Genomic DNA, 26,403 nt, shown 5'->3' with positions numbered 1-26,403 from the left:
CTAATTACCGCTAATGAATGGGCCCTACCGGGCGCTAATTCCCGCTAATTAATGGGTACTAATGGGCGCTAATTACCCCTAATTAATGGGTGCTAATTCCCACTAATAATGGGTGCTAATGGGCCCTAATTACCGCTAATGATTGGGCGCTAATGGGCGCTAATTAGAGCTAATGAATGGGCGCTAATGGGCGCTAATTCGCACTAATTAATGGGCGCTAATGGACGCTAATTATCGCTAATGACTGGGCGCTAATTAGCGCTCATTCCCACTAATTAACAGGTGCTAATTCCCACTAATGAAGGGGCGCTGATTCCCCCTAATGAGTGGGTGCTAATTAGCGGTAATTAGCGCTAATTAAGGGTGTTAATTGCAGGTCCCAGGGGGCGCCCGGGTCCATCCTGTAGCACTAATGAACGGGCGCTAATTCCCGCTAATTAATGGGCACTAATTCCTATTAATTCTTACTAATTCTGGCTAATTAATGGGTGTTAATTAGTGGTAATTAGTGCTAATTAATGATGTTAATTGCAGGTTCCGGGGGCGGAGCCGGGGGCGCCCGGGCCCTTTGCGCCGCCCTGGCCGTGCTGGAGAAATACGGGAGGAACCTCCTGCGGATCCGCGGCCGAAAACTGGGATCGGATCTGCTTCCGGAACGGCGTCTTCCGGGAATCCGTGGGAGGATCCGGGTGAGCGGGAATGCCGGAAAAAACGGGGAGAATCGGTGAAAAAACGGCGGAAATCGGTGAAAAAACGGGGAAAATACGGCGGAAAATGGGGAAAATACGGTAGGGAATGGGGAAAATACGGTAGGGAATGGGGAAAATACGGTAGGGAATGGGGAAAATACGGTAGGGAATAGGGAAAATACGGTAGGGAATAGGGAAAATACGGTAGGAATAGGAAAATACGGTAGGGAATGGGGGAAATACGGTAGGGAAGGGGGGAAATACGGTAGGGAAGGGGGGAAATACGGTAGGGAAGGGGGGAAATACGGTAGGGAATAGGGAAAATACGGTAGGGAATAGGGAAAATACGGTAGGGAATAGGGGAAATACGGTAGGGAATGGGGGAAATACGGTAGGGAATAGGGAAAATACGGTAGGAAATAGGGAAAATACGGTAGGGAATAGGGAAAATACGGTAGGGAATAGGGGAAATACGGTAGGGAATAGGGGAAATACGGTAGGGAATAGGGGAAATACGGTAGGGAATGGGGGAAATACGGTAGGGAATGGGGGAAATACGGTAGGGAATGGGGGAAATACGGTAGGGAATGGGGGAAATACGGTAGGGAATGGGGAAAATACGGTAGGGAATAGGGGAAATACGGTAGGGAATAGGAGAAATACGGTAGGGAATGGGGAAAATACGGTAGGAAATGGGGAAAATACGGTAGGGAATAGGGGAAATACGGTAGGGAATAGGGGAAATACGGTAGGGAATAGGGGAAATACGGTAGGGAATAGGGGAAAATACGGTAGGGAATGGGGAAAATACGGTAGGAAATAGGGGAAAATACGGTAGGGAATAGGGAAATACGGTAGGAAATAGGGGAAATACGGTAGGAAATAGGGGAAATACGGTAGGAAACGGCCCCATGGGGGGGGAAGGGGCGGGGCCGTGGGGAAAGGGGGCGGGGCCGTGGGGAAGGGGGCGGGGCCGTGGGCAAATGGCCCCAAATACCCCCAAACAGCCCCAAAATGCGGGAAAATTGCCCCAAAATGCGGGAAATTGCCCCAAAACGGCGCCAAAACGCGGGAAAACGGCCCCAAACCCCGATTCGGCCCCGCCCCCAAGTGTGGCCCCGCCCCCAAAGCGGCCATCCCGTTAGCCCCGCCCCCTCCCCGCTTAGCCCCGCCCCCGGCTGCTCCCACCCCCCCGCGCGCACCCCGGCCGCGCTCACCCCTCCCTTCCCCGTGACGTCACAGGGGGGCGTGGCCGTGCTGCGTCTCTATGGCTACACGGAGACCTCGGGGGCGGGGCTGAGCTTCCCGCCCGGCGCGGCCCCGCCCCCTGCCGAGCACGTGACCGCCGTGGCCGCCGACTGCGCCCGGCTGAGGGCGGAGCTACAGGCGCTGCTGCAGGTTTGGGGCAAAACCGGCGGTTTCGGGCAACTTTGGGCGACTTCGGGCACTTGGGGGGCATCCCGGGACCCTCTGGGGCGGCCTGGGGAAATTTGGGGCCGTTCGGGGCCGTTTTGGGTCAGTTAGGGTCAATTTGGGTCAATCAGTTCGGTTTGGGTCAATTGGGGACGTTTTGGGTCTATTTGGGATGATTTGGGTCATTTGGGGGCGGTTTGGGGACATTTGGGATAATTTGGGTCATTTGGGGCAACTTGGGATAATTTGGGTCATTTCGGGTCGTTTTGGGGCAGTTTGGGGTCATTTGGGAGTGGTTTCGGATAATTTGGGGACATTTGGGGCAGTTTGGGTCAATTTGGGATAATTTGCGTCATTTGCGGGGGAGTTGGGACATTTTGGGTCAATTTGGGATAATTTGGGTCATTTTGGGGGAGGTTGGGGCCATTTTGGGCAATTTGGGATAATTTGGGGACTTTTGGGGTCATTTGGGGGCAATTGGGGTCATTCTGGGCAGTTTGGGATAATTTGGGGACATTTGGGGCAGTTTGGGTCCATCTGGGATAATTTGGGTCGTTTTGGGAGGGAGGTTGGGACGTTTTGGGTCAATTTGGGATCATTTGGGTCATTTTGGGGGGATTTGGGGATATTTTGGGGCAATTTGGGATATTTTGGGGCAATTTGGGGATATTTTGGGGCAATTTGGGACAATTTGGGGGGTTTGGGGTGGGCTTGGGGTAGTTTGGGGCAGTTTGGGTTAATTTGGGGACATTTGGGGTCTTTTGGGGTAGTTTGGGGGCAGTTTGGGGCAATTTGGGATCATTCTGGGGCAGTTTGGGGTCATTTTGAGGCAGTTTGGGGACATATTGGGTCATTTGGGGGCATTTTGGGGCTGTGTTATGGGAATTCCATATATGTTATGTTATCTATATATGGATTTATACCATACATGTATGGGTTTCTACCCTATATATGTGTTCGTACTACCTTATATTGTTCTATATGTTCCTATATTGTCCTATATGGCCCCCATTCCCACAGAACACGCACCCGAATCCGCACTTTTTCACGGAGCTGATGCAGGAACAGGTAGGAGCCGCCCCATAGGGTCCCATAGGGTCCCATAGGGTCCCATAGGGTCCTATAGGGCCCATAGGGCCCCATTGAGCTCCATGCCGGTCCCTATAGGAGCCGCCGGTGCCGGAGTGGGGCCTGGACGGAGCCGGCGCGGGAGCCCCCCCAGGTAGTGCTATAGGGGATGCAGGGAGCTATAGGGGCTGCAGGGGCGGCTATAGGGGATGCAGGGACCTATAGGGGCTGCAGGGGTGGCTATAGGGGCCATGGAGACCTATAGGGCAAGGGGGGCGGTTATAGGGGTCATGGGGACCTGTAGAGCAAGGGGGCCAGCTATAGAGGCCATGGGGACCTATAGGGGCTGCAGGGGCGGCTATAGGGGCCATGGGGACCTATAGGGGCTGCAGGGGCGGCTATGGGGGCCATGGGGACCTATAGGGGCCGCAGGGATCTATAGGGGCTGCAGGGGTGGCTATAGGGGCTATGGGGACCTATAGGGGCTGCAGGGGCGGCTATAGGGGCCGTGGGGACCTATAGGGGCTGCAGGGGTGGCTATAGGGGCTATGGGACCTATAGGGCAAGGGGGGCGGCTATAGGGGCCATGGGGACCTATAGGGGCTGCAGGGGCGGCTATAGGGACCATGGGGACCTATAGGGGCTGCAGGGGCGGCTATAGGGCATGCAGGGACCTATAGGGGCTGCAGGGGCGGCTATAGGGGCCATGGGGACCTATAGGGGCTGCAGGGGCGGCTATAGGGGATGCAGGGACCTATAGGGGCTGCAGGGGCGGCTATGGGGGCTATGGGGACCTATAGGGTAAGGGAAGCGGCTATAGGGGCCATGGGGACCTATAGGGCAAGGGGGGCGGCTATAGGGGTCATGGGGACCTATAGGGGCTGTAGGGGCGGCTCTAGGTGCCGCGGGGACCTATAGGGGCTGCAGGGGCGGCTATAGGGGTCATGGGGACCTATAGGGGCTGTAGGGGCGGCTCTAGGTGCCGCGGGGACCTATAGGGGCTGCAGGGGCGGCTATGGGGGCCATGGGGACCTATAGGGGCTGCAGGGCCGGCTATAGGGGCCATGGGGACCTATAGGCAAGGGGGGCGGCTATAGGGGTCATGGGGACCTATAGGGGCTGTAGGGGCGGCTCTAGGTGCCGCGGGGACCTATAGGGGCTGCAGGGGCGGCTATAGGGGTCATGGGGACCTATAGGGGCTGCAGGGGTGGCTATAGGGACCGCAGGATCTATAGGGGCTGCAGGGGCAGCTATAGGGGCCGCAGGGATCTATAGGGGCTGCAGGGGCGGCTGTAGGGGCCGTAGGGATCTATAGGGCAAGGGGGGCGGCTATAGGGGCCATGGGGACGTATAGGGCAAGGGAGGAGGTTATAGGGGCCGCAGGGACCTATAGGGCTTGGGGGCAGCTATAGCGGCCAGTCTCTATAGGAACCAGGGCGGATATACGATCGGGGAGAGGTCAATATAAGGGGTGTCTATAGGGTCGCTGTGGGTCCTATAGGGCTTCAGAGGAATGTATAGATGGGGGCATTGTGGTATAGAACTTATAGAATTGCATGGCGTATATTACATGTATATGTTTGTGGAATAAATGAGTATATAGGGTTTGGGGTGTGCTTATAGGTGTAAGGGGGCTCTATAGGGTTAGTGGAGGCTCTATAGGCTCCCGAGAGGCTCCTATAGGGCTGGCAGGAGGCTGTAGGTTGGGGATAGGGGCATTAAGGGATGGGGAGGGTCTATAGGGGCCCAGGGCACCCTATGGGCTTGGGGGCTTTTCTATGGGGCCTTTAAATATGTATAGGCTCTATATAGTAATGTTGGAAACGCTATGAGTGCTATAGGGGGTAGGGGAATGTATAGGGAACACTTACAGCAACAGGGAAATATGGGGAGGATGTGAGGAGGGGGCATCTATAGGTGCCGTGGGGCATCTATAGGTGCCATAGGGCACCTATAGGCGCCGTGGGGCAGCCCCATAGCGCGTGGCTCCGTCCATAGGGGCAGCGTCGGCCCGGCCCTGCCCGTGCTCAGGTACGTAGAGTCCATAGGGGCCCTATAGGGAGCCCTATAGCCCCTATAGGGAGCCCTATAGCCCCTATGGGGTCTCCTATAGCCCTTGGGGGGGGGGTTGTGGCCTGGAGGGGGGGCTATAAGGGGTCTATGGGGGGCCTATAGGTGCCCATAGGGTCTGGGGGGGCCAAGGGCACCTGGGAGGGTCTATAGGTACCATGGGGCTCTATGGGGTCTATGGGGGGGTCTATGGGGGATCTATAAGTGCTGTGGGGGGGGACCAAGAGGGGGGTCTATAGGTGCCATGGGGTGGCCTATAGGGGCCCTGGAGGGACTTAGCGGCTGGGGGGTGCCCTATGGGGGTCTATGGGGGGCCCTATAGGGTGCATGGGGGTCTATGGGGCCCTATAGGGTACATGGGGACCTATAGGGTGCATGGGGGTCCGTGGGGGGGCCCTATAGGGTGCATGGGGGTCTATGGGGCTCTATAGGGTCCATGGGGCTTATAGGGTGTGGGGGGGTCTATAAGGTACATAGGGGGCCTTATAGGGTCCATAGGGCCCCTATAGCGTCATGGGGATCTATAGAGTGCATAGGGGGCCCTATAGGGTGGGGGGGGGGCTCCATAGGGTGCATAGGGGAGCCTATAGGCTCCATGGGGCCCTATAGGATGTGGGGGGGCCTATATGATGCATGGGAGCCCTATAGGCTCCTATAGGGTGTGTGTGGTGTCTATGGGGCCCTATGGGCTCCATTGGGGTCCATGGGGGCCCTATAGGCTCCATGGGGCCCTATGGCTCCATAGGGCCGCCCTCACCGCTCCCCCCCCTCCCCCGCAGCCCCCCCGTCCCGTTACCATGGGAGCGCGGGGGCGGTGACGCGGCGGCAAGCCCCGCCCCCTCGGCGGCAAGCCCCGCCCACCCGGCGGCGGCGGCACCCAACAGCGGCGGCGCCGCGCGCAGAGGCCCCGCCCCGCCGCCTGCGGCAAGCCCCGCCCCGTCGGCGGCAGGCCCCGCCCCCGGGGGGCGTGGCGAGGCTGGTCCTGCGCGTCGTGCACGTTCCGGAACGGGGGGGGAGCGTCTTGTGCGGGGCCTGCGAGCGCCCCCGCCTGGCGGGGAGGCCACGGGAACCGACCGTGAGGACAATGGGGGGACATTGGGGACAATGGGGGACAATGGGGGATAATGGGGGGACATGGGGGACATGGGGGGACATGGGGGGATTGGGGACACGGGGGGGGGGGAGCGTCTTGTGCGGGGCCTGCGAGCGCCCCCGCCTGCCGGGGAGGCCACGGGAACCGACCGTGAGGACAATGGGGACAATGGGGGACATTGGGGACAATGGGGGGGAATGGGGGGACGTGGGGGACGTGGGGGACATTGGGGACACGGGGGGGGGAGCGTCTTGTGCGGGGCCTGCGAGCGCCCCTGGCTGGCGGGGAGGCCACGGGAACACACGGTGGGGACAATGGGGACAATGGGGGGACGTGGGGGACATGGGGGGACGTGGGGGACAATGGGGACAATGGGGGGACATGGGGGACATGGGGGGACATTGGGGACAATGGGGACAATGGGGGGGACATTGGGGACAATGGGGGGACATTGGGACAATAGGGACAAGGGGGGGACGTGGGGGATACGGGGGGATTGGGGGATTGGGGACAATGGGACAATGGGGGACATTGGGGACACGGGGGGGACAATGCGGGACATGCAGGACATGGGGACACGGGGAACATGGGACTATGGGGGTAATGGGGGGACATGGGACAATGGGGACATTGGGGACAATGGGAGGGACATGGGGGGACATCGGGGACGTGGAGACATGCGGGGACATGGGGACATGGGGACAATGGGGACAATGGGACATGGGGGGTAATGGGGGACATGGGGACAATGGGGATAATGGAGGGACAATGGGGACATTGGGGACAATGGGGGGACATTGGGATGTTGGGGACATTGGGGACATGGGGGCAGTGGGGGACATGGGGGACATTGGGGACAATAGGGGGACATGGGCACATGAGGACAATGTGGGGACATGGGATAAGGGGGGGACAGGGGGAACATGGGGGACACGGGCGGACATTGGGGACAATGGGGGGACAATGGGGACATTGGGGGACATGGGAACAATGGGGACAATGGGGGACACGGGGGGACACGGGGGGACACGGGGACAATGTGGGGACATGGGGACAATGGGGGGACATGGGGGACACGGGGGACAATGGGGGATATTGGGGACAATGGGGGACAATGGGGACAATGGGACATAGGGACATTGGGGACAATGGGGGGACATTGGGGACAATGGGGGGACATGGGGGACACGGGGGACATTGGGGACAATGGGGGGACAATGGGGACAATGGGGGGACGTTGGGGGACATGGGGGGGGGGCCCTGCCCATAGGGCTCCATGGGGCTCGCGGAGGCGGGGCCCCGCCGCTGACCCCGCCCCCTCCTCCCCTTGGCCCCGCCCCCAGGTCTGGCCCTGCCCCTCTGCGGCGCCGGCCCCGCGGGGGGAGGGGGGGGCCCCGCGTGCCCCCTCTGCCGCCCCGCCCCCCCCGCCGCGGCCCCGCCCCCCGCGCCGGGGCCCCGCCCCCCGGCCCCGCCCCCCGCGCCGCCCCGCCCCCTTCCCGGGACGCCGAGCGGCAGCGGCGCCTCCTGCGCGAGGGGCGGAGCCTCGTGGCCCGCCTGCGGGTGAGTGACGTCAGCGGTGACGTCAGCGCGGGGGGGCGGGGCGCCTGTTACCTGTGGGGCGGCCTGGGTTGGCCATAGGGTGTCCTGGGTCTCTATAGGGTGTCCTGGGTGTCTATAGGTTGTCCATAGGGTGTCCCTGGGTCCCTATAGGGTGTCCTGAGTCCCTATAGGGCGGCCATGGGGTGTCCCTGGGTCCCTATAGGGTGTCCTGGGTCCCTATAGGGTGTTCTCAGTCCGTATAGGGCGGCCATAGGGCGTCTCTGGGTCTCTATAGGGTGTCCTGGGTTCCTATAGGGTGTCCATAGGGTGTCCTGGGTCCCTATAGGCGTCCTGGGTTCCTATAGGGTGTCCATAGGTGTCCCTGGGTCTCTATAGGGTGTTCTGGGTTCCTATAGGGTGTCCATAGGGTGCCCCTGGGTCCTTATAGGGTGTCCTGGGTCCCTATAGGGCGGCCATGGGGTGTCTTGGGTTCCTATAGGGTGTCCTGGGTTCCTATAGGGTGTCCATAGGGTGTCCCTGGGTCTCTATAGGGTGTTCTGGGTTCCTATAGGATGTCCATAGGGTGTCCCTGGGTCCTTATAGGGTGTCTTGGGTCCCTATAGGGTGGCTATGGGGGTCCTGGGTTCCTATAGGGTGGCCATAGGGTGCTCCTGGGTTCCTATAGGGTGTCCCTGGGTCCCTATAGGGTGTCCCTGGGTACCTATGAGGTGTCCTTGGGTCCCTATAGGGCAGCCATAGGGTGCCTCTGGGTCCCTATAGGGTGTTCTGGGTCCCTATAGGGTGTCCATACGGTGTCCCTGGGTACCTGTGGGGTGTTCTGGGTCCCTACAAGGCGCCCATAGGATGTCCTGGGTGCCTATAGGGTGTCAATAGGGTGCCCCTGGGTCCCTATAGGGTGTCCATATGGTGTGCTGGGCCCCTATAGGGTGTCCTTGGGTCGCTATAGGGCGCCCATAGGGTGTTCTGGGTTTCTATGGGGTGTCCATAGGGCGTCCCTGGGTCTCTATAGGGTGTCCATAGGGTGGCCTGGGTTCCTATAGGGTGGTCTGGGTTCCTATAGGATGTCCGTAGAGTGCCCTGGATCGCTATAGGGTGTCTGTAGGGTGCCCTTGGATACCTATGGCGTGTCCTGAGCATGTATAGAGTGTCCATAGGGTGCCCTGGGTACCTATAGGGCAGCTATAGGGTGCTCCTGGGTCCCCGTAGGGTGTCCTGGGTCCCTATAGAGTATCTATAGGGTGTTCCTGGCTACCTATTGTGCATCTGGGGTAGCTATAGGGTGTCCATAAAGTGTCTTGGGTCGCTATAGGTTGGCATTAGGGTGCTTTTGGGGCCCTATAGGGTGTTTTGGGTCCCTATAGGGTGTCTGTAGGGTGCGCCTGGGTACCTATAGCCTGCCCTGGGTATGTATAGCGTGTCCATAGGGTGCCCCTGGGTGCCTATAGGGTGTCCATAGAGTGTCTTTGGGTAGCTATAGGGTGTCCTGGGTTCCTATAGGGTGTCCGTAGGGTGCCCCTGGGTACCTATAGCGCATCCTGGGTACGTACAGAGTGTCCATAGGGTGCCCCTGGGTGCCTATAGGGTGTCCATAAAGTGTCTTTGGGTAGCTATAGGGTGTCCTGGGTTGCTATAGGGTGTCTGTAGAGTGCCCTGGGTGCCTATAGAGGGTCCCTGAGTGCTCCTGGGAATGTATAGGGTGTCCTGGGTTCCTATAGGGTAGGCATAGGGTGTCCTGGGTACTTATAGGGTGGCCATAGGGTGTCTTGGGTCCCTTTAGAGTGCCCATGGGGTGTCCCGGGTTCCTATAGGTTGGCCATAGGGTGCCCCTGGGTGCCTATGGGGTGTCGCAGGGTCCCTATAGGGTGTCCATAGGATGTCCTAGATCCCTATAGGGTGTCCATGGGGTGGCCCTGGGTACCTATAGGGTGTCCCTGGGTGCTCCTGGGTGTCTATAGGGTGTCTTGGGTCCCTATAGACTCCCTATAAGGTTTTCTGGGTCCCTATAGGGTGTCCCGGGGCCCCTATAGGGGTTTTTGGGTCCTTACAGGCTCCCTATAGGGTTTGCTAGGTTTCTATAGGGTGTCTCGGGTCCCTATGGGCTCCCTATAGGGGTTCCTGGGTCCCTATGGGCTCCCTATAGGGTGTCCCGGGTCCCTATAGGCTCCCTATAGGGGTTCCTGGGTCCCTATGGGCTCCCTATAGGGTGTCCCGGGTCCCTATAGGCTCCCTATAGGGGTTCCTGGGTCCCTATAGGCTCTCTATAGGATTCCTGGGTCCCTATAGGGTGTTCCGGGTCCCTATAGGCTCCCTATAGGGGTTCCTGGGTCCCTATAGGCTCCCTATAGCCCCTATGGGCTCCTCACTCCTCTCTCCCCCCCCCCGCAGGCAGCCGAGGGGGCGGGGCTGCCGCCGGAGGCGCTGCTGGCGCCGGGGGCGGGGCCTGTGACGTCAGCACCGCGGCAGTGCCAGGTGGGTGGGGCCGCGGGGGGGGGGCGGGGCCGCGGGGGGGCGGGGCCTCGCGCGGCAACACGAGGGCGTAAGGGAGGGGGCGGGGCCAGGGGAAGGGGGCGGGGCCAGGGGAAGGGGGCGGGGCTTCGCCGTTCGGATGCGACTCCCAGTGCTGGGAGGCACCCGGGGGAGCCCATAGGGATCTATGGGGCCCATAGGGCTCCATAGGGGTCCGTGGGGCTCCATAGGGTTCATAGGGCTCTATGGGGCTCTGTGGGGACCCATAAGGCTCCGTGGGGTCTATACGGCTCCATGGGGATCCATAGGGGTCCATAGGGCTCTATGGGGCTCCATAGGGTTCCATGGGGCTCCATAGGGGTCCGTGGGGCTCCATAGGGTTCCATAGGGCTCTATGGGGCTCTGTGGGGCTCCATGGGGACCCATAAGGCTCCGTGGGGTCTATACGGCTCCATGGGGATCCATAGGGGTCCATCGGGCTCTATGGGGATCCATAGGGTTCCAGGGGGATCCATAGCGGTCCATAGGTCTCTATGGGGCTCCATAGGGTTCCGTAGGGCTTCAGGGGATTCATAGGGCTCCGTGGGGCTCCATAGGGATCTATAGGGCTCTGTGGGGCTCCATAGGGTTCCATAGGGCTCTATGGGGCTCTGTGGGGCTCCATGGGGACCCATAAGGCTCCGTGGGGTCTATACGGCTCCATGGGGATCCATAGGGGTCCATCGGGCTCTATGGGGATCCATAGGGTTCCATGGGGCTCCATAGGGGTCCGTAGCACTCTATGGGGTTCCATAGGGTTCCATAGGGCTCCATGGGAATTCATAGGGTTCCGTGGTGCCCCATAGGGATCTATAGGGCTCCGTGGGGCTCTGTGCGGCTTCATGGGGATCCATGGGTGTCTATAGAGTTCCATGGGGATCCATAGGGCTCCGTGGGGCTCCATAGGGACCCATAGGGATCCATAGGGCTCCGTGCGGATGAGTAGGTATCTACCCAGTTCCATAGGGCTGCATAGGACTCTATGGGGATGCATAGGGTTCCATAGGGCTCCATGGGGATTAGTATCTACGCAGTTCTGTGGGACTCTGTGGAGTTCCATAGGGATCCATAGGGGTCCATGGGGCTCCATAGGGCTCCATAGGGCTCCATGGAGTTCCATAGGGCTCCATAGGGCTCCATGGGGATCCGTAGGATTCAATAGGGATCCATAGGGATCCATAGGGCTGCATGGGGATCCATGGGGATTCCTGGGACTCCATGGGGATCCATAGGGTCCCATAGGGCTCCATGGGGCTCCATAGGGATCCATAGGGCTCCATGGGGATCCATAGGGATCCATAGGGCTGCATGGGGCTCTATAGGGATCCATAGAGCTCCATAGGGCTCCATGGAGTTCGATAGGGATTCATAGGGATCCATAGGGCTCCATGGGGCTCTATAGGGATCCATAGAGCTCCATGGGGCTCCGTGGGGATCCATAGGTATCCATAGGGCTCCATAGGGCTCCGTAGGGCTCCATGGGGATCCTTGGGGATCCATAGGGCTCCATAGGGCTCCATGGGCGTCCATAGGGTCCCATAGGGTCCCATAGGTATCTATAGGGCTCCATAGGATCCCTCTTCCCGTGTCCCGGCAGCTGCGGCGGCTCCGGCCCTTCCTGCGGCGCCTGTGGGAGCCCCGGGAGCCCCCCCTGGATGTGCGGAGCCCCCGGGAGCAGGTGGGAGCGTGCGGATACGGCGGGAACGCGATGGGAATGGGCTGGGAATGCGCCGGGATACAGCGGGAATGAGCTGGGAATGTGCCAGGATACACCGGGAATGTGCTGGGATACAGCGGGAATGAGCTGGGAATGTGCCGGGATACAGCGGGAACGCGCTGGGAATGTGCCGGGATACAGCGGGAATGGGCTGGGAATGTGCCGGGATACAGCGGGAATGAGCTGGGAATGTGCCGGGATACAGCGGGAATGAGCCGGGAATGTGCCGGGATACAGCGGGAACGCGCTGGGAATGTGCCGGGATACAGCGGGAATGGGCCGGGAATGGGCCGGGATACAGCGGGAATGAGCTGGGAATGTGCTGGGATACAGCGGGAATGAGCTGGGAATGTGCCGGGATACAGCGGGAATGGGCTGGGATACACCGGGAATGTGGTGGGATACACCGGGATACTCTGGGATACACTGGGAGCTCCTGGGTGACACTGGGAGCTCTGGGGACACCCAGGTGACACCAGGTGACACAGGGGGGCTCTAGGGACACCCAGGTGACCCTGGGGACACCGAGATGACACCAGGTGACAATGGGGGGTTCTGGGGACACCCAGGTGACATTGGGGACACTGAGGACACCGGGTGACACTGGGGACACCCAGGTGACACAGGGGGGCTCTGGGGACACCCAGGTGACCCTGGGGACACTGGGGACACTGGGGGACATGGGGGGGCTCTGGGAACACCCAGGTGACATTGGGGACACCAGGGGACACTGGGGGGCTCTGGGGACACATAGGTGACACAGGGGGCTCTAGGGACACCCAGGTGACCCTGGGGACACCGAGATGACACCAGGTGACAATGGGGGGTTCTGGGGACACCCAGGTGACATTGGGGACACTGAGGACACCGGGTGACACTGGGGACACCCAGGTGACACAGGGGGGCTCTGGGGACACCCAGGTGACCCTGGGGACACTGGGGACACTGGGGGACATGGGGGGGCTCTGGGGACACCCGGGTGACACTGGGGACACCCAGGTGACATTGGGGGCTCTAGAGACACCCAGGTGACACTGGGGACGTTCAGGTGATCCCAGGTGACACTGGGGGCTTTGGGGACACCCATGTGACCCCATTGACCCCATTGTCCCCATTGTCCCCGTTGTCCCCAGGCGGTGACGCACCGGGCGCTGGGGGGCCGGGCCCGACTCCTGGTGACCCTGGGGACACTGGGGGACACGGGGGGGCTCTGGGGACACCCATGTGACCCCATTGTCCCCATTGTCCCCATTGTCCCCAGGCGGTGACGCGCCGGGCGCTGGGGGGCCGGGCCCGACTCCTGGTGACCCTGGGGACACTGGGGGACACGGGGGGGCTCTGGGGACACCCATGTGACCCCATTGTCCCCATTGTCCCCATTGTCCCCAGGCGGTGACGCGCCGGGCGCTGGGGGGCCGGGCCCGACTCCTGGTGACCCTGGGGACACTGGGGGACACGGGGGGGCTCTGGGGACACCCATGTGACCCTATTGTCCCCATTGTCCCCGTTGTCCCCAGGCGGTGACGCGCCGGGCGCTGGCCGCGCTGGCCCTGCCCAGCTGGGGCCGGGCCCGACTCCTGGTGACCCTGGGCCGGGAGCTGGGGGTGGCGCCCGATGACGTCACCGCCCCCGATGACATCACAACCCGCGATGACGTCACCACCCGCGATGACGTCACGGCCCGCGATGACGTCACGGCGGGGGACGATGACGTCACGGGGGGCGGGGCGCCCACGCTGGGGGACGTGGCCGAGGCCGTGAGGGCCTCCCCGGACCGGGACTTCGTGCGGAGGCTGCTGAGCTGGGAGTGCGCCGTGTGCGGGGGGACGATGCCGAGGAGGAGGGTAAGGGACAATGGGGACAATGGGGACACCTTGGGGACATTGGGGACATTGGGGACACTTGGGGACATCGTGGGAGCGGGGCACGGGGACCCCCGGGGGGGCATTGGGGTCTCTGTGGGGCTCCTATGGCCCCAGGGCATCATGGGAGGACACGGGGACATCATGGGGACATTGAGGGGACACTGGGGGACATTGGGGACACGGGGGGACATCGGGGACACGGGGGGTACCCAGGGGACACAGGGACGTCGTAGGAGACCTGGGTGACATGGGGTGACACAGGGACCCCATAGGGGACATCAGATGAGTCCATAGGTGACATTGGACGACACAGGTGACACCAGAGGGGACACAAGGGACACCACAGAGGACATCGGGTGACATAGGGGACCCCATAGGGGACATCGGATGAGTCCGTAGGTGACATTAGAGGACACAGGTGACACCAGAGGGGACACAAGTGATACCACAGAGGACATCGGGTGACATAGGGGACCCCATAGGGGACATCGGGTGACACAGGGGACTCCACTGGGGACACAGGGACCCCATAGGGGACACAGGGACCGCGTAGGGGACATCAGGTGACATCACAGGTGACACAGGTGACCCCATAGGGGACACAGTTGACACCACAGGGGACAGTAGGGGACACAGGAGACCCCATAAGTGACATTAGGTGACACTGTAGGTGACACAGATGGTCCCATACGTGACATTAGGTGACACAGGGGACCCCATAGGGGACACAGGGAACTCCATAGGTGACCCCAGGTGACACAGATGACCCCATAGGTGACACCAGATGACACAAGGGACACCATAGGTGGCACAGGGGAGCCCATAGGGAACAGTGGGACCCTGTAGGGGACACAGGGGACCCCATACGGGACAGTAGGGGACACAGGGGACCCCATAAGTGACGTTAGGTGACACCGTAGGTGACACAGGTGGTCCCGTAGATGACATTAGGTGACACTGGGAACTCCTTAGGTGACACAGGTGACCCCATAGGGGACACCAGGTGACACAGGTGACCCCATAGGTGATATTAGGTGACACAGGGGACCCCATAGGGGACCCCGTAGGTGACATTGGTGACATTGGTGACACAGGTGATCCCATACATGACATTAGATGACACGGGGCACCCCATAGGGGGCACAGGGACCCCATAGGTGCCACCAGGTGACATTGTCATTGTCACTGTCCCCATCCAGTTACAGACCCTGGTGGCCTGCGGCTGCACCGTGTGTCCCCACTGCTTCCAGGGACCCCATAGGGGACATTAACAACCCCATAGGGGACATTAACGACCCCATAGGTGACAGCAGGTGGCATTAATGACCCCATAGGTGACCTTAACGACCCCATAGGTGACACCAGGGACCCCATAGGGGACATTAGGTGCCACCAGGGACCCCATAGGTGACACCAGGTGGCATTAATGACCCCATAGGTGCCACCAGGGACCCCATAGGTGACATCAGGTGACACCAGGGACCCCATAGGTGACACCAGGTGGCATTAATGACCCCATAGGTGCCACCAGGGACCCCATAGGTGACATCAGGTGACACCAGGGACCCCATAGGTGACACCAGGTGGCATTAATGACCCCATAGGTGACATTAACGACCCCATAGGTGACACCAGGGACCCCATAGGGGACATTAGGTGCCACCAGGGACCCCATAGGTGACACCAGGTGGCATTAATGACCCCATAGGTGACACCAGGGACCCCATAGGGGACATTAGGTGCCACCAGGGACCCCATAGGTGACACCAGGTGGCATTAATGACCCCATAGGTGCCACCAGGGACCCCATAGGTGACATCAGGTGACACCAGGGACCCCATAGGTGACACCAGGTGGCATTAATGACCCCATAGGTGACATTAACGACCCCATAGGTGACACCAGGGACCCCATAGGGGACATTAGGTGCCACCAGGGACCCCATAGGTGCCACCAGGTGACATTGGTGACACATTGATGTCACTGTCCCCATTGTCCCCATGCAGCTCCAGACCCTGGCCGCGTGTGGCTGCACCGTGTGTCCCCGCTGCTTCCGGGGACCCCATAGGGGACATTAACGACCCCATAGGGGACACCAGGGACCCCATAGGGGATATTGCTGACCCCGTAGGTGCCACCAGGTGACATTGGTGACACATTGATGTCATTGTCCCCATGCAGTTACAGACCCTGGCCGCGTGCGGCTGCACCGTGTGTCCCCGCTGCTTCCAGGGACCCCATAGGGGACATTAAGGACCCCATAGGTGACACCAGGGACCCCATAGGTGCCACCAGGTGCCACCAGGGACCCCATAGGTGACACCAGGTGGCATTAATGACCCCATAGGTGACATTAACGACCCCATAGGGGACATTAACGACCCCATAGGTGCCACCAGGGACCCCATAGGTGCCACCAGGTGCCACCAGGGACCCCATAGGTGACACCAGGTGGCATTAATGACCCCATAGGTGACATTAACGACCCCATAGGGGACATTAACGACCTCATAGGTGCCACCAGGGACCCCATAGGTGCCACCAGGTGACATTGGTGACACATTAATGTCACTGTCCCCATTGTCCCCATGTCCCCAGCTCCAGACCCTGGCCGCGTGCGGCTGCACCGTGTGTCCCCGCTGCTTCCGCCGCCACTTCTCGGTGGCCGTCCTGGAGCGCCCGGTGGCCGCCCTGCTGTGCCCGGCGTGCGGGGGGCCGGACCTGGGCGACGACGCGCGCCGCCTCTGCCACTTCTCCACGCTGGACGCGCAGGTGACGTCACCAACGGCCCCAGGGTCCCCCTGTGCCACCCCCGTGTCCCTAATGCCCCCCGATGTCCCCCAATGTCCCCCAATGTCCCCCTATGGTTCCCTATGGCCGCCCCGTCCCGCTGCTCCCCCTCCCACCGCGCCGCGCCCGGCCCCGCCCCCCGCGCCTGGCCACGCCCCCTCCCCTCTGTGACGTCGCCGCGGGCTCCGCCTCTCCCTCCTCCCCCCCCCGTGCCTGATCGCTCCCCCCCCCCGCTGCCCTTTGTGACGTCACACGGGGCTCCGCCCCCCCCCCCGCACATTCTCTCCCCCTCCCTCCTTCCCTTTGTGATGTCACTGAGGGCTCCCCCTCCCATCGCTCCCCCCTCACTGCCCTTTGTGACGTCACTGGGGACTCCCCCCCCTTCAGTTCCCCCTCCCTCCTTCCCTTTGTGACGTCACTGGGGACTCCCCCCCCTTCAGTTCCCCCTCCCTCCTTCCCTTTGTGACGTCACTGGGGGCTCCCCCCCCCGTTACCCCTCCCTCGGGGCTTCCCTTTGTGACGTCACTGGGGGCTCCCCCCCCCGTTACCCCTCCCTCGGGGCTTCCCTTTGTGACGTCACTGGGGACTCCCCCTCCCTCCCATCACTCCCCCCCTCCCTTTTTCCCTTTGTGACGTCACTGAGGGCTCCCCCCTCCCACTGCCCTTTGTGACGTCACTGGGGGGTTCCCCCTCCCATCACTCCCCCCTCCCTCCTCCCATCACTCCCCCCTCCCACTGCCCTTTGTGACGTCACTGGGGGCTCCCCCCACATCGCCCCCCCCTTTCCATTTGTGACATCACTGGGGGCTCCCCCTCCCATCGCTCCCCCCTCCCTCCTTCCCTTTGTGACGTCACTGGGGGCTCCCCCTCCCTCCCATCGCTCCCCCCCTCCCTTTTTCCCTTTGTGACGTCACTGAGGGCTTCCCCCTCTCCCCCCCCCGCTGCCCTTTGTGACGTCACTGGGGGGGGGCTCTGCTCCCCCTGCCCGGCCCCGCCCACAAAGGCCCCGCCCACCCGGAATGTCCCCCATTGTCCCCCAATGTCCCCATTGTCCCCATGTCCCCCCATTGCCCCCATTGTCCCCATTGTCCCCATTGTCCCCATTGTCCCCCATTGTCCCCATTGTCCCATTGTCCCCCCATTGTCCCCATGTCCCCCCATTGTCCCCCCAGCTGCGGGCGTGCCTGGCCCCGCCCACCTACGAGCTGTTCTGCCGGAAGCTGACGGAGCTGGAGCTGCTGCGGGACCCGGCGTTCCGGTGGTGCCCCCATGTACGGGGAAGGGGGCGGAGCCACGGGGAGATGGGGGCGGAGCTATGGGGAGATGGGGGCGGAGCTACGGGGAGATGGGGGCGGGGCTATGGGGCTGGGGGGAGCTATGGGGCCCTATGGGTCCCTATGAGGTCCCTATGGGTCCCTATGGGTCTCTATGGGTCCCTATGGGTCCCTATGGGTCTCTATGGGTCCCTATGGGTCTCTATGGGTCTCTATGGGTCCCTATGGTCTCTATGGGTCCCTATGGGTCTCTATGGGTCTCTATGGGTCCCTATGGGTCTCTATGGGTCTCTATGGGTCTCTATGGTCCCTATGGGTCTCTATGGGTCCCTATGGTCTCTATGGTCCCTATGGGTCTCTATGGGTCCCTATGGGTCTCTATGGGTCTCTATGGGTCCCTATGGGTCTCTATGGGTCTCTGTGGGTCCCTATGGGTCTCTCTATGGTCCCCATGGTCTCTATGGGTCCCTATGGGTCTCTATGGTCTCTATGGGTCCCTATGGTCTCTATGGTCCCTATGGGTCCCTATGGGTCTCTATGGTCCCTATGGGTCTCTATGGGTCTCTATGGGTCTCTATGGTCCCTATGGGTCTCTATGGGTCCCTATGGTCTCTATGGTCCCTATGGGTCTCTATGGGTCCCTATGGGTCTCTATGGGTCTCTATGGGTCCCTATGGGTCTCTATGGGTCTCTATGGGTCCCTATGGGTCCCTATGGGTCTCTGTGGGTCCCTATGGGTCTCTCTATGGTCCCCATGGTCTCTATGGGTCCCTATGGGTCTCTATGGTCTCTATGGGTCCCTATGGGTCCCTATGGGTCTCTATGGGTCTCTATGGTCCCTATGGGTCTCTATGGGTCCCTATGGGTCTCTATGGGTCTCTATGGTCCCTATGGGTCCTTATGGGTCCCCATGGGTCCCTATGGGTCTCTATGGGTCCCTATGGGTCCCTATGAGTCTCTATGGGTCTCTATGGGTCTCTATGGGTCCCTATGGGTCTCTATGGGTCCCTATGGGTCCCTATGGGTCTCTGTGGGTCCCTATGGGTCTCTCTATGGTCCCCATGGGTCCCTATGGGTCCCTATGGTCCCTATGGGTCCCTATGGGTCCCTATGGGTCTCTATGGTCTCTATGGGTCTCTATGGGTCCCTATGGGTCCCTATGGGTCTCTATGGGTCCCTATGGTACCTATGGGTCTCTGTGGGTCCCTATGGGTCTCTATGGGTCTCTATGGTCCCTATGGTCTCTATGGGTCTCTATGGGTCTCTATGGGTCTCTATGGGTCTCCATGGGTCCCTATGGGTTTCTATGGGTCTCTATGGGTCCCTATGGTCCCTATGGGTCCCTATGGGTCCCTATGGGTCTCTATGGGTCCCTATGGGTCCCTATGGGTCCCTATGGTCTCTATGGGTCTCTATGGGGTTTCTATGGGTCTCTATGGGTCCCTATGGGTCTCTATGGGTCTCTATGGTCCCTATGGGTCCTTATGGGTCCCCATGGGTCCCTATGGGTCTCTATGGGTCCCTATGGGTCCCTATGAGTCTCTATGGGTCTCTATGGGTCCCTATGGGTCTCTATGGGTCCCTATGGGTCCCTATGGGTCCCTATGGTCTCTATGGGTCTCTATGGGGTTTCTATGGGTCTCTATGGGTCCCTATGGGTCTCTATGGGTCTCTATGGTCCCTATGGGTCCTTATGGGTCCCCATGGGTCCCTATGGGTCTCTATGGGTCCCTATGGGTCCCTATGAGTCTCTATGGGTCTCTATGGGTCCCTATGGGTCTCTATGGGTCCCTATGGGTCCCTATGGGTCCCTATGGTCTCTATGGGTCTCTATGGGGTTTCTATGGGTCTCTATGGGTCCCTATGGGTCTCTATGGGTCCCTATGGGTCTCTATGGGTCCCTATGGGTCCCTATGGGTCCCTATGGTCTCTATGGGTCCCTATGGGTCCCTATGGGTCTCTCTATGGGTCTGACCCCGCCCCTCCCCCAGTGCTCCTCCGGTTTCATCTTCGAGGGCTCTCAGGGTCCGGCCGAGTGTCCCCAGTGCGGGGGGAGGAGCTGCCCCCGCTGCCTGCGGCCCGTGCGTGTGGGGCGGAGCTATGGGGCGGGATGTGGGGCGGGATGTGGGGCGGGTTATGGGGTATCTATGGGGCAGGTGTGGGGCGCTATGGGGCAGGCTATGGGGCGGGTTATGGGGTGGGTTATGGGGCGCTATGGGGCGGGATGTGGGGCGGGTTATGGGGTGGGTGTGGGGCCGGTTATGGGGCGCTATGGGGCGGGATGTGGGGCGGGATGTGAGGCAGGATGTGGGGCAGGATGTGGGGCAGGATGTGGGGCGCTATGGGGCGGGTTATGGGGCAGCTATGGGGCGGGTTATGGGGTGGGTGTGGGGCAGGCTATGGGGCGCTATGGGGCAGCTATGGGGCGGGATGTGGGGTGGATGTGGGGTGGGTTATGGGGCGGGATATGGGGCGCTATGGGGCGGGTTATGGGGTATCTATGGGGCAGGTGTGGGGCGCTATGGGGCACCTATGGGGCAGCTGTGGGGTGGGTTATGGGGTAGCTATGGGACAGGCTATGGGGCACTATGGGGCGGGTGTGGGGCAGGCTATGCGGGGCGTTATGGGGCAGGTGTGGGGCAGCTATGGGGCAGCTTATACGGTATCTATGGGGCAGGTGTGGGGTGGGTTATGGGGCAGCTATGGGGCGGGTGTGGGGCAGGTTATGGGGTATCTATGGGGCAGCTATAGGGCGGGTTATGGGGCAGCTATGCGGCGGGTGTGGGGCGGCCATGGGGTGACGTGGGGCGGCTCTGGGGGGCACTATGGGGTGCAGGGGGCGGCTCTGGGGCAGCTGTGGGGCTGGGGGGGCAGCTATGGGGCGGCCATGGGGGTTATGGGGTGATCGGGTGGTAGTGGGTGGTTATGGGGCTCTATGGGGCGGTTATGGGGCACTAGGAGGCTCTATGGGGCGCCTGGGGGGTCTATGGGGCTCTATGGGGCTCTATGGGGCGGTTATGGGGCTCTATGGGGCAGCTATGGGGCTGGCTGGGGGTCGCTAACGAGGCTCTTCCCCTGTGTCTCTGTCTCGCCGTGGGTCGCCGTGGGGCTCCATGTGTCGCCGTGGGTCTGTGTGGGATCCTATGGGTCCCTATGGGTCCCTATGGGTCTCTATGGGTCTCTATGGGTCCCTATTGGTTTCTATGGGTCCCTATTGGTCTCTATGGGTCTCTATGGGTCTCTATGGGTCTCTCTATGGGTCTCTCTATGGGTCCCTATGGGTCCCTATGGGTCTCTATGGTCCCTATGGGTCCCTATGTCTCTCTATGGGTCCCTATGGGTCTCTATGGGTCCCTATGGGTCTCTATGGTCTCTATGGGTCCCTATGGGTCCCTATGGGTCCCTATGGGTCCCTATTGGTCCCTATTGGTCCCTATGGGTCTCTATGGGTCCCTATGGGTCCCTATGTCTCTCTATGGGTCCCTATGGGTCTCTATGGGTCCCTATGGTCTCTATGGGTCTCTATGGGTCCCTATGGGTCTCTATGGGTCCCCATTGGTTTCTATGGGTCCCTATGGGGCAGTGGGAGCCCCCCCACGGGGGTCTCTCTTGTGCCCAATTCGCCGCCTGGAAGCAGCAGCAGGAGCCGCCGGCCCCGCCCCCTCCGCAGGGCGTGGCCGCCTTCCTGCGGGAGCAGCCAATCGGTGAGCGGGGGCGGGGCCTGGAGGGGCGGGGCCTGCGCCGCCGTGGGGCTGCCCCATAGCGAGGGGGGGGTGACCCATAGCGGGGGGGGCTGCCCCATAGGGAGGGGGGGGGCTGCCCCATAGGGAGGGGGGGCTGCCCCATAGCGAGGGGAGGGGCTGCCCCATAGCAGGGGGGGGCTGCCCCATAGCGGGGGGGGGCTGCCCCATAGCACCCGCTGTGGGTCCCGCTATGGGGCAGGGGTGCCCGGGGGTCGCTGTGGGTCCCGCTGTGGGTCGCTGTGGGTTGTTCTGGGTATGGATGGGGGTCTGTGGGTCACTCCATGGGTCACGCTATGGGTCACTCTGTGGGTCCCTATTGGTCCCATGGGTCACGCTATGGGTCCCTATGGGTCTCTATGGGTCCCTATTGGTCCCATGGGTCACGCTATGGGTCGCTATGGGTCACTCTGTGGGTTGCTGTGGGTCGCTGCATGGGTCACTATGGGTCCAATGGGTCACGCTATGGGTCCCATGAGTCGCTGTGGGTCAGTCTATGGGTCCCTATGGGTCCCTATGGGTCTCTATGGGTTGCTATGGGTCACTCTATGGGTCGCTATGGGTCTCAATGTCTCTCTATGGGTCCCTATGGGTCTCATTGTCTCTCTATGGGTCACTCTATGGGTCCCTATGGGTCCCTATGGGTCTCTATGGATCTCACTGTCTCTCTATGGGTCTCAATGTCTCTCTATGGGTCCCTATGGGTCTCACTGTCTCTCTATGGGTCAGGCTGTCCCCGCTGTGGGGCAGGTTTCGCTCTCGCCCGCGGCGGCTGCCTGCACTGGGTCCCTATGGGTCTCTATGGGTCTCAATGTCTCTCTATGGGTCTCAATGTCTGTCTATGGGTCTCAATGTCTCTCAATGTCTCTCTATGGGTCACTCTATGGGTCTCAATGTCTCTCTATGGGTCTCTCTATGGGTCTCACTGTCTCGCTATGGGTCCGTATGGGTCTCAATGTCTCTCTATGGGTCACTCTATGGGTCTCAATGTCTCTCTATGGGTCTCTCTATGGGTCTCACTGTCTCGCTATGGGTCCGTATGGGTCTCACTGTCTCTCTATGGGTCTCACTGTCTCTCTATGGGTCAGGCTGTCCCCGCTGTGGGGCAGGCTTCGCTCTCGCCCGCGGCGGCTGCCTGCACTGGGTCCCTATGGTCCCTATGGGTCTCAATGTCTCTCTATGGGTCCCTATGGGTCGCTATGGGTCACTCTATGGGTCTCTATGGGGCAGCCTGTCCCCGCTGTGGGTCACTCTCTGGGTCACTCTATGGGTCACTCTATGGGTCTCAATATCTCTCAATGTCTCTCAATGTCTCTCTATGGGTCTCACTGTCTCCCTATGGGTCTCAATGTCTCTCTATGGGTCTCTCTATGGGGCAGGCTGTCCCCGCTGTGGGTCCCTATGGGTCACTCTATGGGTCTCAATGTCTCTCTATGGGTCTCACTGTCTCTCTATGGGTCAGGCTGTCCCCGCTGTGGGTCCCTATGGGTCTCTATGGGTCTCAATGTCTCTCTATGGGTCTCACTGTCTCTCTATGGGTCCCTATGGGTCTCACTGTCTCTCTATGGGTCACTCTATGGGTCTCACTGTCTCTCTATGGGTCCCTATGGGTCACTCTATGGGTCTCGCTATGGGTCAGGCTGTCCCCGCTGTGGGGCAGGTTTCGCCCTCGCCCGCGGCGGCTGCCTCCACTTCCGGTGCCCCCAGTGCCAGCACCACTTCTGTGGGGGCTGCGGGCGGCCCTTCCACCGCCCGGGGGTGAGTTGGGGGGCAGCCGTGGGGCAGGGGGGGGGATGTGGGGCTGGGGGGGATCCCTATGGGGCAGGGGGGGATCTATGGGGATGGGGGTGGGTCTATGGGGATGGGAGGGGCATGTGGGGCTGGGAGGGGATCTATGGGGATGGGGGGTTATGGGGATGGGGGGATCTATGGGGCTGGGGGGTCTATGGGGCTGGGGGGATCTATGGGGCTGGGGGGATCTGTGGGGCTGGGCGGTGTCTATGGGGCTGGGAGGGATCTGTGGGGCAGGGGGGTGTCTATGGGGATGGGGGGTCTATGGGGATGGGGGGGGTCTGTGGAGCTGGGGGGTCCCTATGGGTCCCTATGGGTCCGTATGGGTTGCTATGGGGTGCTATGGGTCACTCTATGGGTCCCTATGGGTCTCTCTATGGGTCTCCCGATGGGTCCCTATGGGTCTCTATGGGTCTCTATGGGTCTCAATGTCTCTCTGTGGGTTTCTCTATGGTCCCTATGGGTCACTCCATGGGTCTCTCTATGGGTCACTCTATGGGGTTTCAATGTCTCCCTATGGGTCAGGGCTGCCCCCGGCCGCGCTGCCCCCTCCAGGGCTCCCTCCACGGGCACCACCCCCGCGACTGCCTCTTCCACCTGCGCGACTGGGAGCCCCCCCGGCTGCAGAGGCTGCTGCGGGTGGGCGGGGCCACGGGGAGGGGCGGGGCTATGGGGAGGGGCGGGGCTACGGGGAGGGGCTACGGGGAGGGGGGACTGGGAGCCGGCCCGGCTGCAGGAGCTGCTCAGGGTGGGCGGGGCCACGGGGAGGGGGGCGGGGCTATGGGGAAGGGGGCGGGGCTATGGGGAGATGGGGGCGGAGCTACGGGGAGATGGGGCGGGGCTATGGGAGCTATGGGGAGAGGGGGGTGGATCTATGGGGAGATGGGGCGGGGCTACGAGGAGAGGGGCGGAGCTATGGGGAGATGGGGCGGGGCTATGGGGAGAGGGGCGGGGCTATGGGGCGGGTGTGGGGCGGAGCTATGGGGAGATGTGGGGCACTATGGGCGGAGCCTGGAGGGGGCGGAGCCTGGAGCCGGGAGGGGGCGGAGCCCGGAGCCCGTAGGGGGCGGAGCCTCCTCACCCCCCCCCCCCCCCCCCCGCAGGAAAATGGCGTCGCCTTTGAGACGGAGCCGCCGCCCGGGATCGACCCCCCCCCGGGAGGTGGGGAAAGGGGCGGGGCCAGGGGAGGGGGCGGGGCCAGGGGAGGGGGCGGGGCCGGGGGGGCGGGGCCAGGGGAGGGGGCGGGGCCGGGGGGGAGAAGGGGCCTGGGGAGGGGGGCGGGGGCTGGAGAGGGGCCTGAGGGGGCGGGGCCGGGGGGCGGGGCCTGGAGAGGGGGCGGGGCCGGGGGGGGGGCTGGAGAGGGCGGGGGCTGGAGGGGAGTGGGGCCGAGGGAGGGGGCGGGGCCGGGGGCGGGGCCTGGAGAGGGGCCTGAGGGGGCGGGGCCTGGGGAGCGGGCGGGGCCTGGAGAGGGGCCTGTGTCGTTCCCAGGTCATTCCCGGTGTCAATCCCACATTATTCCCATGTAATTCCCGGTATTCCCGGTGTTATTCCCGTTATTCCCGGTATTCCCGGTGTTATTCCCATGTAATTCCCGGTATTCCCGGTATTCCCGGTATTCCCACAGGGGGCTGCCCGGTCCCGGAGCAGCGGGAGGCCCCGTCGGGGCTCCGGGACGAGCCCTGCGGGAAGGAGGCGCCGCCGGGACACGGCGGCCTCTGCCGGTGGGAACGGGGGGACGGCGGGAAGAACGGGGACGTTTTGGGGGGAATTTCGGGGGATTTCGGGACATTTTGGGCCGTTTTCGGCGGGAATTGGGGGCCATTTGGGGGCATTTGGGGACGAGCAGGCCGCGCGGGGGGGGGGGGCCGTTGCCAGGGGAACGGGAGGGCCCCGGGTCACGTGGCGGCGCCGCCCAATCAGGGCGCGCGGGGGGGGGGCGTTGCCAGGGGAACGGGAGGGCCCCGGGTCACGAGGCGGCGCCGCCCAATCAGAGCGCGCGGTGGGGGCCGTTGCCGGGGTAACAAGAGGGCCCCGTTGCCAGGGCCGGGTCACGTGGAGGCGCCGCCCAATCAGGGCGCGCGGGGGGGGTGCGTTGCCAGGGGAACGGGAGGGCCCCGGGTCACGAGGCGGCGCCGCCCAATCAGGGCGCGCGGAGGGGGGGGCCGTTGCCAGGGGAACGGGAGGGCCCCCGTTGCCAGGGCCGGGTCACGTGGAGGTGCTGCCCAATCAGAGCGCGCGGGGGTGGGTGGGGGGGGAGGTTCCCCGTTGCCAGGGGCGGCGCCGTCGCCAGGGGGCGTGTCCCGAGGCTCGTCCGTCCAATCAGGGCGCACTACACGGAGTACCTGGTGCGGCTGGCCAATGGGCGGCGCCTGGACCCCGCCCCGCTGTACTCGGGGGCGGAGCTTCGCGCCGCGGCCGAGCGGCACCTGCGGCGGCCGCCCCCCCCGCGGGGGCCCGGGGAGGAGGCGGGGCCTTATCGGGAGCGGCTGCTCCGGGTGGGAATAACCGGGAATAATGGGGATAATGGGGTGGGAATAACGGGAATGGGGCGGGAATACCGGGAATAGCAATGGGAATGGGGTGGGAATAGTGGGGATAACGGGGGTGGGAATGGGGCGGGAATAATGGGCGGGAATAGCGGGAATAACGGGGCGGGAATACCGGGAATAATGGGAATAAAGGGCATGGGGCGGGAATACCAGGGTGGGAATAACGGGAATACCGGGAATAATGGGCGGGAATACCGGGGATAACGGGGCGGGAATGGGGGGGGGGGTACAAGCGGCTTTGGGGGGCGGGGCCTGCCCTTATATGGAGGGAGGCGGGGG

General features: G+C 62.2%; 1 protein-coding gene across 1 annotated transcript; it reads left to right on the top strand.

Moving 5' to 3' along the window:
* Positions 1–699: 699 nt before the first annotated feature.
* Positions 700–26,070, top strand: RNF31 (ring finger protein 31; the record flags this gene model as incomplete). Its single annotated transcript, XM_088539245.1, has 12 exons — positions 700–788; positions 1,856–2,087; positions 13,633–13,959; positions 16,579–16,783; positions 17,943–18,031; positions 20,036–20,125; positions 21,628–21,748; positions 23,424–23,542; positions 24,101–24,214; positions 24,679–24,736; positions 25,200–25,296; positions 25,899–26,070. Coding segments are annotated over exons 1-12 (1,713 nt in total), but the record flags the coding sequence as incomplete, so codon positions are not given.
* Positions 26,071–26,403: the final 333 nt, after the last annotated feature.

The sequence above is a fragment of the Tinamus guttatus genome, unplaced genomic scaffold, assembly GCF_059628265.1.
Source record: "Tinamus guttatus ecotype Peru unplaced genomic scaffold, ASM5962826v1 Tinamus_guttatus_pri_ptg001519l, whole genome shotgun sequence".
Classification (NCBI taxonomy): Eukaryota; Metazoa; Chordata; class Aves; order Tinamiformes; family Tinamidae; genus Tinamus; species Tinamus guttatus.
The sequence above is the reverse complement of the archived record's forward strand: the minus strand, read 5'-3'. Positions and strand labels throughout refer to the sequence as shown.